Raw genomic sequence first — 13411 nt, 5'->3', positions numbered from 1 at the left:
CAAACTGGCCTTGGTCCAAAATTATTTTTAAGGCGTTATGGATTAAAAAAAAAAAACACCTAACGTTGATAACCGTTAGGCTGCAAACAGGACCTTATCGATAACAGAAAAGAAAAATGTGTGAATTATGCATCCTGGTTTATGGTGGAAAAACACAGCCAAGGGGGGAAAAACATGCAGTCCTTACATGCACAAATATCATGTTTAGATAAACTGGTGTAAGAAAAAGATATCTGAAGACTGCTTTGTTAACTAGAGAAGCTGTCCTGTGGTTCAGTATTGAACCCTGCGCCAGCCAGTCTTCCCAAAACCCCAGCAAGAGATCACATCTTGTTTCTCCTCCGACTCCCCTTTGCTTAGCACTAGGTAAGTGATGGGACAAGTCCTCCTAAGGCCACTGAAGTTCCTGCAGCTCGCTCCATCTTAAACTGATCCTCAGAGAGCATTAATCACTATTCCCGAGTTAGATTGCTATATTTAGGACAAGTAGGTTCTGTTGCTTTACATCATACTCATTTCGGAAATCCTGGTCTTTCAAATGATTTGTAATAACAGGAAGCGAGGATATTTTATTCCTAGTCTTACTGGGTCATGAGAAAGAAGACTAAAATAGACGCCAGCCTCTTGCATAACCCTTTTGCACCATTCAGCATCAGAGACCTCATGCTTCTGACAAGCGCCACGCAAAGTTACTGGTTTTCTTTAAAGAAGGCTTTCCCTGCCCAAATTTACAAGAGGCACTGACACACATAGAACACGTGGGAAAAACTGAAGCAGGGCAGTTGGTAAGAGCTGAAAGCAATTTACCAAAAAAAAAAAAAAAAAAGTACATTTAAAAAACCAGCCCTCTGATACAAATAAAGCAAAAGGAACCCAAAAGCCTTACCAAGATGAGAGTTTCCTTTCCGGTAACTGCCGGTCACATGAGTGCAGCTGCTCCCATCTCCTTGGCAAACTCCACATTTATCCAAGGTGTGGGTGGAAAAGAGAATGCCATCGCATCCAATCGGCTAAAAAAATGCACAAATAGAGTATTGAGGGTCAGGCAAATGTCGCACCCATTGTAATTTTCTGAATGCTACTAACAATATTTTTGCTATAATGTTTAACAACCTCACATTTTCCAGACACGCAAACCCCTCGGAAATCAGTGTATTTGCAGGATGTTCCATCCCGAGCCTGAACCATTAACTGTCTCTGACCATCCACAGTGGTGCAATGGAGGTCACAGGGCTTGCTAGAAATGTGAACATAGTCATCTAAGGGGAAAGGATATAAAGATATATTCAAAACAGCAGAAACACAATAACTTTCATCCTACCAATGTCAATGAATCTCTGCCAAGCTAAACAACAGCAGCAACAGCACAATTGCACAGCAGCCAGCAGTTCAGAAGCTACCATCTCTTGCGTTTCAGGCTGGACAGGAGATCGCACTTCTGACAGCGTGACAGCCCACCGCTGCAAACCTTTGCACAGCCAGGCAGTCCTCTCCGCTGCCAGGAATAGATGCACCTAGTGATGCTAGCGGTATCACTAACATCAGCCCAGGGGATGCACTGAAGCGGTAACAGCCACTATTCTGTGCAAGGACTTGCAGTAGTGCTATACGTACACATCATTACACAAAAACATGCATGTTCACATATCAACATTTAATACATGAGTTAAATTAACTTCGATATATTGTTATAAATACACGTACAAGTAAGACTATATTCAAAACCATAGCAGCCTAAAACATAAGAACTCTTCCATGAACATTCACTCAAATTGGACTTAATTTGCCCTTTGCTTTCTGCAGGCAACTGGCTGGCTGCACCCCCTGGCGCAGCAGTCCCACATTTTATAATATCCACAGGAAGCAAATGACAAATTCATATTTGCATCAGAAACCCAATGCTAAGTGTTGAACTCCGCCAACTAGTGAGCGGTCATATACCCACTGGCCTGCGTGCCCAAGCAAGACAGCATCAATGTCAAAACATTATTCTGCAAATCCCCCAGGAGCCACGTGAACGCCTGCTAAAAAACAAAACAATTCACTGTAACTATTCCGGTGAATCATCTTGAAGAGCAAATATGTTTAAAGAAATTGTCACCTTGCCATAGGAAAGGGACCAAAGCAGCCAAGTAGCTATAGCTAACCAGCCTGCCACGGGCCAAGTTCTACCACGCTGACCCTGCCAAGAAGGCTGGAGAGACAGGGGCTTTTTTCACATAAAAAAGGAGGCAACAAGTAATTTCATGAAGCGTAATTGTTCTTAGGTATGTACAGAGACCCCTAAAATAAGAAAGTTGCATTAGATCCCATCTCTATTTTTAGACACCCAAATGGCACTGTGAATCTGAAGAACCAGCTCTCAGGAGCCTCCTCCTCAGGAGAAGGGTCCTGGGTTCCCAATAGCTCTAAAAATTGGCCATGATTTTTGTCTAATGCTTGATTTTGATGGGAGTTAGGTGCCTAAAAACTAACTAAAATCTCAGTCTCTGACTCCTAAGTTATTTCTGCAGTTCTGCGTCGCTCACCCTGAATGACCAAACTGACCGGCCACATCTCGGTGACATTTGACAGAGCACGTGAAGGGTGTGGGAGTGAGCAAATGTCACCAAAATGCAACGCAGCCAGTAACGGCCCCAGCTCAAAGGACACTTGTTTGGGCGAGCCGGGCTCTCCCTGCCAGCGCAGTCCATCACCCCATGCTCTCGCATCCTCCTCCAGCCTTTCAGCCCTCTGGTCCTCGGGAGCTGTGACCAACACAGGCTACAGCCATAAATTCATCTTGTTATTTTATTTTCAAGCTACCCTTCAGCTGCAAAACACACCTTGGAACTTGGGAGACAGCTGATTGCATCTCTGAAAAAGTCACTTTAAAACAGCAGAGGAGGAGCCTTCCTGCAGGCTATAGCATCATAACTATCAAAATATTTTGGCTAAGCATTATGAAACACACAAAGAATGTCTTGTTACCAGGATATAAAGGTTTCCATTGATACGTTCTGCCGTTATACACATGGGAGTTAAATGATGAACACTGCTCCTCTCGAAAGCTCCTTCCGTTCGCAGGGCACTCCTAGAATGGGATACATTAATATCCTGATGAAAACAAAATGTGGGAAAGGTTTCTGGCACATCTCGACCGGCTGCAAGGAGCATTTCCATCGCCTGCCCCATCCAGAGCCACATCCTCCTCCTCCCACTGCAGGGACAGCCAGGAGAAACCCCCCCGAGAGATGGTGCAAGAACCACCCGCCGGGTTTTATGGCCCCCAGTGCAGGAAAAAGGCCCAAAGCCCCGACACAATGGTGATGGGCACCAAAGAAGGGAACTCCAGTTGCTTAGAGGGGCAACGGGATGACAGCTACAGGACAAATGGTGTCCCCTCTCTGAGGGGCCCAGAAATGCCATTACACGAAGCAAGTATGACTTTCCACATTTTGTATCGAGTGTTCCCAATGAGAAAAAGGATATCCTTACTTGTACTTTGCAGAGCTGGTATCTTTTGGATGTTCCAGTGCAAGTTTTATTAGCCAGCCCACTCACTGACTTTCTTCTGAATAAAGAAATGATGGTTAGACAGGGGTCAGAAACCCTTCTTTTCCCTTTTTTAAATATATTTGTCCCCTGCTTCTGTAAGATTGGTCTCCACGTAGCAGAGCCACACAGACATCTATCACAGTCTCACTGGAGTTGATAGCAAAGGTCTCTCTGACTTTGTTACCTGCAGCATCAACTCTTCTTACTACAGCATCCTAGGAGGTATCATGGGGACGAGGGCCTGGGGACAAGGTTTGCAAGGTGCCTTCTGGCAACCACACAGCCCGGAGAGGGCAGAGCCATGCACAGAGCAGCCAGGATCAGCAGGTCCCCAACCAACCCTGCACCACAGTGTCCTCGCTGCCGTGCCCAGAAGCCTTGAGAACGGGCTTACGCTATGTCTGCTGCCCATCTGCACTAATCCTCGCAGGAGAAACTTCAGGGCCAGCACAGGAATAGCTTGGCTGGTCCTCCTGGCAGGGATGCCCAGAGCACAGCATCCTCACGGCAGCGTGCTCAGGGACACACTTACCTTCTGCACAAGCAGGGTTTGCCAGACATCACCTTTTCACCAGTGCTTATCTACTGAGCGATGACCTTCTGGATCAAGTCTACCTCCAGCAAGCTGGAGTTCCCCACACCCTGGCAGGTGGGCGCCGTACCTCTGCCGCAGGCAGTGCCTCTCCTGGGACTTCACGCCTCCCCCGCAGGTCCTGGTGCACGCCGTCCACTTGGTCCACTCGCCCCACCAGTACGCGGTGACGTCTGCCCCTTCCTCCAGGCTGTTGGAGGTCTGCGTCAGGTCCTGCTTGAAGCATCAGGCAGGTGGGGGAGAAAAGCAGCAGTCAGCATCCGCACCGCAGAGCCTGCGCGGGTGGCCTGAGGGCATCCCCCGCCCAGCCCGCCCTGAGGAACAGGGCATTTCCTTCTCCATCTGAGGTCAAGTCTGAGATTTCCATCTCGCAAGAAACCCTGCGTTTTTCCAATTGTGTTTTCATTACAAATTGGAATGAAATGGCAATATTTGGGATTCCTCAGGAAAGGAAGCGTTCATTGTTTCGCTCAGTTGGCAAAACCGAGCTCCCAAACAACACTAAACCCTCCAAGTCTTTTGGTGCTCTCTGACTCTTGCTCCACAGTGAATTCAGGGAGCTGAAGAGCCAGCTGCAGCTGAAAGCTTCAGCAAACCCTTGCAAAACCACTCTGCAGCAGGAGAGCATGCCAGTGGATGCTAGCAGGCTGGAGGACCCCATGTGCTCTCTTTGCAAGTACGGGTTTGTCACTTCAGGAGGGTCCTTGACACCCCCACCTCCCACCCGCTGCAGGCAGCAGTGTGACCATGCATCAGAGGGCAAAGGAGCTGCTCCTCCGGCAGTGTCACCACCACATGCCTGCACTCGGCAAGGCGTTCGCATCCCTTCGCAAGGGGCACAGAACCTCCTGGGGGGTCCCAGCTATTGCTCATTGCGGGGGGAGGGATGCATTTTTCCATCCAGAATCACCTGCTGGTTAGGCGAGTTTTATTAATTCTGTGTTTACTGGGAAAGGGATAATAGTGTTCCATGCAAAGTAAGTGAAAGCTCCAACCACTGCAGGGACCGAGGAAGCGGTGCTCACCCAAGAGCAGGGCATGGCCTTTCAGAGCCCTGGAAACGATCCATGCACGCTCTTAGCCACAGAAGGTACAACTTAGGTTGAGCCCAGACTAAAGAGCTAAGCCAAGTCATATGTCCTCATGCTTGCTGGAGACCTGATGCATGCACAGACCAGTCCTGCAAGTCCCAGGGGTTACCCATCCCAGACACTGCACCATTTTAAAGCCCAGAGACCCCCCCAGTGAGGCGACACGCTTACCTGAGCTATCACAAAGGCAACGTTGCCCACAAGAAGAAGGGCCAGGGTGCCTTTCAGCTGGGATCGCGCACTGATGGAGATGCTGCTCCACCTCCACTTAGGTATCTTCATCCTAGAAAGCAACCAAACACCGCGCTAAGCAAAACTCCCATCCAGCCCCATTGCCCATCAAGAGCAGGGGCTGCTCTGCAGCCTGGGTTACACAGCACACGTCTTCTTCAGCATTCCTGGTCAGCTAAGTGACACCGACCACCAGTAACTGCAAGGGCTTGATCCTGAAGTTATATTTAATTAGTGGAAGCATTAACACGGTACAGGTTCACATGCCATCTCGGTTGCTATCTTCCAAACCACAACTTTGCACTGGTTCCCAGTGGCTGCACCCGATACAACCAGTGCGAGCTGAGGCTCCAAGCCTGTCTTGGAAGAGAGTGTGGCTTACAAAGCAAGCATTGCACAAGAGGCAGCGAGTAACAAGAAGTGTCCCTGGACCTGTAAAAGCAGTGCATTTAAATATCCCCATTTACAGAATTGCTCCTGGAAGAATGAAATGAAAGGTTTCATAAACAAAAAAAAAAAATGCAGTTAACAGCCATTACTTTTCCTTTTTTCATTTGTTCCACTCTAATTGCCACTGATTCCCAGGGAAGAAGCATGTTCTTATAGAAAAGAAACCACCCGCAATTAAAGAGCAGAAATGAAGTATCCCAAGTGTGAGCCTTTCATCTCTTTCTCCATCTGCCTCATGAAAGAGAGTAACCCAGAATGGCATTTTCTTAAATAAAACCCAGCTCAAAACCACAATATGTTTTATTGTGAACCTCACTGCAAGAGCCAGAAAGGAGCAGGTTTCAGGAAATCATGCTTCCAGGCAATCAAAGCAGCTCATGTCTGTAAGAAAAAGAAAAAAAAAAAAATATTCTCCCCTAAGCTAATTTCCCTTGAAAAGTAACTAGACAGTATCTTCGGGAAGTAGGGAGGTGGGAGAGGTGCTGCTCCTGGGGAGAGGGGGCAGGACTGCAGACCTGCAACATAAAGAGCTTCTTTCCTACCCTTTTTTTCCTTCTTGCAAGGGCTTTTGTAGCAGTTTTGGAAATGCAGAATTGCCGGCAACGCCAGCCCGGCTTTGGTATCTGGCTTAGAGAAATTACCAGAGGGCTTCCAGGTCCCCAACTCCGCTTTGCGATCGCCCCAGGGTAGAGGTCCAGCATGCAAAAGACACTTTCCAAGAGGCAGATCCATTGATTAATGGAAGCCCAGAGCGCTTGGCTGGGGATCCCGGGGACAGGTGGCTGAGACTTGCCTTACACTTGGTTTTCATTAAGGCTTCCAGACACTTCTGACTCAAAGCCAATAACAGAGCTCGCTCAGAGTTTATCCTAGAGTCGGTCAGAGCTGCATGTTTCAATAGAAGAAAAATTAAAGAAGGGGGGGAGGGATGTCGCCGACAAGCATCGCGGAGCCGGTACCGGAGGGAGCCCCGCCGGCAGCCCGCAGACCTGCCAGCGGCGGGAGGGCGATGCCGGAGCGGCGGCGGGCGGGAGAGCCGCGCCGGGCAGCGCTGCCGGGGCTCGGCCCCCAGCAGAGCGGGGAGCGGGGAAGGGTCCGGCGGGGCGCGACCCCCGCGGGGCCGGGCCGGGCCGGGCCGGGCCGTACCTGGTGCCGGCGGGGCCGGGCGGGGCGATGCTCCGGGGCCGGGCGGTAGCGGCGGCGGCGGCGCGGAGCAGCGGCGGCGGCGGCGGCCCCAGACGCTCCCTCCCTCCTTCTCCCTCTCCGACTTCAAAGGGCAGCCAAAAGCGCCGGGGCTTCCAGCGAGGAGGAGCCGCCGCAGTGGCTCCCCCCAGCCCGCGCCGGCCGCTCTTATAGCGGCGGGGGGGTGGGGGGGGGTGGGTGAAGGGGGGGTGGGGTGGGGGGAGCGGGCGGAATTCACACCTCTCGGCCCGGGATGCCCCCACCCCGGTTAACCCCTCGCCTCCCCCGGCGCCGGCCCGCGGCCGCCAGCCGGTTTCCTGCGGCGAGGCCGGGGGGGCACAGGCGGGGGGAGCCCGCACGCATGCGTCCCCGCCGCCGCCCGCCCGGCCCAGGCAGCGCACGGCCCCCCCCCCCCCGGGCACCCCCCGGGGAGATGCTGCGCTCCCCCCCCCCCCCACGGACGGGGGGGCGGGGGGGGGGGGGCGCCGGTACCTGCTGCCCCCACCCCTCCCACCCACCCCCGCATCGCCGGCGCGGGACGAGGTTGGCCAAAATACTCCTGGTACCTCCGCTGGCACCGTGCGGCCGCATCCCGCCTCTGGAAGTGCAGGGAGGGCTGGCTGGGTACGGTCTGCCAGGTTTTTAATTGCACCCTCTGCCGAAAAATCAACCAAATCCCCGTGATCCTGTGCTTTTGGTGTCATTTGCTAAGGCTCGGCGTCAGCCGTGCTGCTTGAAACAGTTTTCTGCCATGCAGGAGGACAGTGGTGGTCAGAAAATGGGCTTGGTGCACGTGAAGAGCCATTTTGGATGAGAACACCCCGGCTCAGTGACAGCCGTGCACGTATTGTATGTGATCTCTGTGTGTGTGTGTCAGAGAGAAAAGCCTACGGCGTAAAGAAGGACACAGTTATACAGTGTATGTAACCTATATACGATATATATGGTCTGTTCCCTGCGGTCTTTACGTGTAAAATGTGGTTGATGAGACACCTCACCTACATGGTGACACACATTCCTATGCATTCCTTAGCACATCCCCCCTGCACACGCGGTGGTCACATCCCAGCAGCTTTGAGCGGTCCACCTGAACGATTTCCTTCGTCGCACCAGAGATGCTTCAGCTCAAGCCTTTTCTCCTTCCCCTCTAGACCTGCCCCGCACAGGACAAAACCAGGGCTCCCAGCTGGGCAACACACTCCGGCACTGGCTCTGCACCAAAGGCGATCACTGCAGTTTATCGTGGTTATCACCACCGGCTGCTCCTGGCCCTTGGTGGCAACATTCAGCCCCATCACCATTTGCCACGGGCCAGGAGTTCCCGTCTGCAGGGCCTCGGGGTGCGCTCCGACCCTGCCGCGGGGCACGGATCCCTGCACAGCTCCCAGCACCCTGCGGGAATCGCTGCGGGTCCGTGGTGCTGGTAGTTTGGACCCAGTCCTCCCAGGGATGGCTGTGTGAAGCTGAGCAGAGAATCCGTCCCAAAAAATTTACATGGGAAATGAAGTCTCCTTTTCTGTTTGGCTAAATGTCTGCCAGCCTGTTTTAATTTACCCAGCTAGGTTGATTTGCAACTTTCAATTTTCCATCGGTTGGCTGTGACCAGGACACTGGGAAAATTTAGCACTTGAGTTCACCCAACTTCTGCATTTCAAAATATCCCAGCCCGAGACACGCAGGAGAAAACCCTTTCCGTTTTGGAACAACTGGGAGGGAAAAGTCTGAACACGAGAGGTTTTAAAAGCATCAAAATATTTCACATTGAAAACGCCAGAGCAGCCTGGGTCCGTGCGAGCCCCAGCGTCCCCCCAGCACTCCCACCAGCCCTGGGGTTTGGCGGGAGGTTGCACCCCAGGAGCCCCCATCCCCAGGTGACCTCGCACCCTGTCCTCCCGCAGGGATGCCCTGGGGCTGGGGAGCACCGGGGGGGGGGGGGGTGGGTGGGGGGGGGAGGAAAGCGGGAGGATGGGGGAAGTTTGTCCCCGAGGCAAGCGCTGGGGGAGCCGGCAGCAGGCGAGACGCATTCGGTCTCTGTGCTTCACCAAAAGTTCATCAAAGCCAAAGGATTTTTTTTTTTTTTTTTTTTTATGAAACAGTTGAGATGACTCAGCGGTTTCTGACGCAATCCCTGTTTCATCGGAAAATTCCTAACCAGCTCCTAGTGGCAACTGATTGCTCCCATAAATCACGCAGTGTTATCCCTGGCCGCAGCAGCGCGGCTTACGCAGCCCCGGCCCGTCCTCGTGAAATCAGCAGGAGCGATGCCATCGCCTCAGTGGGAGCAAAAACAGCCCCGAAAACAAAACGCACCAGAGAGCAGATCCAAAACACGAGCCTCCGTCCAGCTTCACGTCGGCCAAACCCCACGGCTCCAATGCGGGGCTGGACCGGCCCCTGCTCCTGCCACCCCAAAACCCCCGGGGCCAGTGCTGCCCCCAAAACCCCGGGGCGGCGGGTGCTGCTGCTGAGGCTGCCGGCAGGTACGGCATTAATCACCGACAGCCGGGCTCAGACAACAGCGTTTTATATCTCCCAGTTTTTGGCATAAGCGTTAGAAATTATTTGCAGATGTTATTTACTGCTTTTGGGCTTGGAGTAAATTGAGACAAGATGCACCTGCATGGACAGCGAGAGGCTTTCCCACCCAGGGACAGTCGCTGAGGGCTCGTATTGGACTTTCCCAGGGAAATTTAGGATTCGGGCGAGGGTCCCTGAGCCAGCCCTGCTCCCCGCATCCCTCACTTCGGCAAGGCAGTCCGGTGGTCCCGGCGCTGCGCATTCACCTCCCGGTACCGCACAAGGAGGCTCAGAGCCGCCGGCGCGATGCCCGTCCCTGCAGCGGCGTGGGACCGATGGGCCCTTACCCCGACAGCCTCCCCGAGGGACACACGGCAGCCGTCCGGCAGGCAGCTGCCAGGCTTTCCATCCCAAACTGGTGCCGTGCATAATTCAGAGTGCAAATAAAAGGAGCGACAGACACTCCAAAATAACCTCCTCCAGCCAGGGGAGAGTTGCCGGCGACTGGCTGCTGGTTTGGCCAGAGAAGTGACTGCAGAGGAAAGGAGCTTCCTTGGCTGAAACGAGTTCAACAAAGTGCTGGGCTGGGCACTGTCGCTGCTCAACAGGACCTGGGACTGCTCAACTGAGCAGAGGCACTCTGCGTTTTGCAGGATCACTCCCTCTCTCACCTAGGGAGGGGTGGGGTGATCCCTTTGCCGGGGCAGCCTTTGCTGCGGTAGAGGGACGTCCATCCTTGACCTGGAGCAGAGAGCAATGGTAAGCTCTGATCCAGGCACAAGGCGTTGACTGCCTTGCTGTGCTCCCCATCGTGGGACACCTTCCCATCCTGACCCAAGCACCAGCCCTCTGACCCGCTGGCGCTGACGCCCAGCACCACTGAGCCCCAAGCACATCCCTAGAGCAGGTCCTCCATCAACGATGTACCACAGGACCTGCTCTTGGTGAACCAGAGCCATGGCCCCGGCCGTGGGCTGTGCCATTCCAGCACAGCTTCCCCAGCAAAATTAGTCCTTTTCTGGCCCAGCCTTTGTGCTGGCACGGCAGACGGGATGGCTTTGTCATAGCCAGCCCCACCGAAACACCTGCTCAGGTCCAGAAGAGCCAGGCTGGAGGAGGAGCAGGAGCACGGTCTGGAGTCTGTTGGGCCAGGACCCTCCAGCAGCTTCATCTTCACTCAGGGGTAAAACAACTAACTGATTTTCTTCTTTTTTAAGTCTGCCTACAGAAGTGACCCGTTTGTTCAACACTTCTGCACAGCTACACACGTTATTTCCAGACGAGCCCGGAGCGGTGTGGGCAGATCTAAGCCATCCACAGAGCGGGTGAGGTCCCTGCATGGCCGGGACATTGCCAGGGGGATCAAAATGTGGTGAAGCCCCCAAAAAAGGCCCTGGCAGCCAGCCCTACCTTCTTCTCAAGAGTTGTGGCTATGGCCTACCACTGGGTAACTAAAACAAGCAAGAGGAGACCAAAAAAAGTGTCCTTTAGAGACGGTCCCAGTCCCTTGCAGAGTGACCTACGGCGCAGTGTTGGGCAAGGCACTTCGCCTCTGCATGCCTCCATGCAATGTGGATAGCAATGATTTATATCGTGTTAGCATGAGGGTTTCATCCATGGAGATTTGCAAAATGTTTAGTCAAATTGAACAAGCTAAAGCCACCAAGCTGCTCTCGCCATCAGATTCCTATTAAAAAATACCTCTGGGCAGTTTGAAAGCCCCAAGCGACCACAGTGACCCCAGGTACGGTCATGGCCATAGAGTTTCAATGACTTTAAAAGCCTCTTTTTTCTCTGCAGATTTCTTTCACTTTAATTTTACCTGTCTCAAAGAGTACACGTTCCTGGAGCTTCCAGACAAGTCACGCTTGGTTCAAAATTTTAGCTATGCAAAGATTAAAAAAAAAAAGTACAAAGCCTTTTCTTTTAATGGAATGAGTCTCGCATGGAAGTTGTGCAGTATTGTGCTGAGGGACATCAGCTATGCAGCATTACCAACCACAGGCATTCAAAAATCATGAGTCAGACTCCCCAAAACCCTAAGACTGGTTTCATTCCTTTCTGGATTTTGAGCCTTGAAGCATCACAACTTCAAGCTTTTCTCTTCAAAAAATGACATTTTTGACCAACGGGGCGAGAGCTGAGGCCCTCACATCGCCACTGGGCTCCAGGAGTCGTGACTGTAAAAAAAACCCCATTAAACACCATGAAACAAGCAATAAACCCCTGCACTGCCCCCCCCCCCCCAAATTTGGCAGTGGGACAGCCACCCCAGGACACCCCGAGGGGTATGAGCAATGGAAACCTGGTGACAAGAAAAGAGATGTCCTCACCATTAACGGTGACATGCTTGTAATGGACCACGACAGGGTGGAGGAGAAGGGAAGCATGAAAAACATCCCAAGGAAAAAAGAAGCAGGGGATACCTGCGAGGAATATGCATAAGAGGTTTATTCAACAGGGAGACGGGAAGGGGGAATTTTTTTAAGGGCAAGTATTCAGCTAAAGCTGCCTAAAATGAGGCCAGGCCTTACGGAGAATGGATATTTTAAGTGGCAATTTATTCCACTAATAAAAAAAGACGGATGCAGGTGCTTTGGCAGGGCTGTGGACGGGAGCGGGCAAGAGCTGCGGTTGATCAGAGCCGGGTCTGCAGCACCGGCCGTGCGAGGGGCTCAGGCACAGCTGGTGGCTCTGCGTTTATTGGGCTCCTGTTCCTTCGTGCCAGAGCCCGCGTATGGATTTCAGCTGTCCAGAAAGCACTACCCGCAGCGGTGTCTCGCGCAACGGCTCTGATCACAGGCTGCGGTAGGTGATGAGAGGTATTTTATCCAGATGCTACAGCCGTCCCTTCTGCAGCTGGACAGGGAAGGGCTTGTGCCCATGAGCTGCTCCACGCTTGCACCAGGTCCTTTCACGCCAGGAGGTTTCTTGATCAACTTCCTGAGGCAGAGCAGCAAGAAGACAAGAAATCTTTACAAGCTGGACGGTGCCGTGCATGTCAAATTGCTCAGGGCTCCTTGGGGCTGACCGTGCTGCTCCAGAGCCGCGGTTCTTGCGCATTGTCCTGCTGAAACCAGGCAACCTCCAGCTTTTCACCGTTATCCCTAAGTCCAGAGTGCACGAGTCAAAGTGTTGTGGAGATGAAAAATTAGACTCTGAAGTAATGGAAGGGGTAAATAACACTTTGCAGTAAGCACTGAACCGGCGCAGCCGTCCGTGCATACCTGCTCACACCGACGCTCGTATTGCAGCACTGCGAATGGCAAGCCCACATAGAAGCTGCAACCTTGGCTCTCCATTTTAGTGTCATTATCACCATTATTTCAAACCTGGCAGTAACCGGGGACACTGAGCAGGTTTCAATTCCGATACCATCTATACCACACACAGAGGAAAGATCATCCTATGCTTATCCCAAGGAGAATATACTCTCAATACTCTCAGTTGGCACAGATCCCTCGTCCTCTGTTCCAGTATATACTACTTTCAAACTATCACCCTCGTATTAAAAATAAAACAAAACTATCTATGTCTCTCTCCTTCACTGCAGTGTCTGAGTTGAAAGGGTAGAAGTGCTTACAGAAAGTCATGGTTAATGTTACCCTGGAAGGATCCAGGACGGCATACCAGAACCTGGTTTTGGCATCTGGGAACCAGTTTTCAGCCATATATATCACCGTTCCTGTGTGCACTCTGGTCCACACAAAATTAGCCCTGTGGAATGTGATTTAAAATTTGCTTTCCAGAAGTACTTATATGCAGGAGCTAAAATTTGCTCTTTCTACATTTCCTACCTGTTTAGGAGAGA

General features: G+C 52.3%; 1 protein-coding gene across 6 annotated transcripts in view; it reads right to left on the bottom strand.

Annotated features, from left to right (window-relative positions):
* The window catches only part of ADAMTSL2 (ADAMTS like 2), a 28211-nt gene extending 21121 nt beyond the window's left edge, over window positions 1-7090 (bottom strand). For 3 of the 6 annotated variants that reach the window (XM_076355377.1, XM_076355376.1, XM_076355378.1), the window contains exons 1-6: window positions 5392-5604; window positions 4200-4342; window positions 3478-3553; window positions 2971-3073; window positions 1114-1259; window positions 887-1010 (exon numbers count right to left, since the gene is read on the bottom strand). In XM_076355377.1, the coding sequence (XP_076211492.1) occupies window positions 887-1010; window positions 1114-1259; window positions 2971-3073; window positions 3478-3553; window positions 4200-4342; window positions 5392-5502 (703 nt within the window). In that variant the 5' untranslated portion in view covers window positions 5503-5604. Of the gene's footprint in view, window positions 1-886; window positions 1011-1113; window positions 1260-2970; window positions 3074-3477; window positions 3554-4199; window positions 4343-5391; window positions 5605-6542; window positions 6826-7047 lie in introns of those variants that run through there. The other 3 variants (XM_076355375.1, XM_076355380.1, XM_076355379.1) reach the window with 3 other exon arrangements.
* Between the last annotated feature and the right edge of the window lie 6321 nt (window positions 7091-13411).

Source organism: Aptenodytes patagonicus, chromosome 18, assembly GCF_965638725.1.
Source record: "Aptenodytes patagonicus chromosome 18, bAptPat1.pri.cur, whole genome shotgun sequence".
NCBI classification, from domain to species: domain Eukaryota; kingdom Metazoa; phylum Chordata; class Aves; order Sphenisciformes; family Spheniscidae; genus Aptenodytes; species Aptenodytes patagonicus.
The sequence above is the reverse complement of the archived record's forward strand: the minus strand, read 5'-3'. Positions and strand labels throughout refer to the sequence as shown.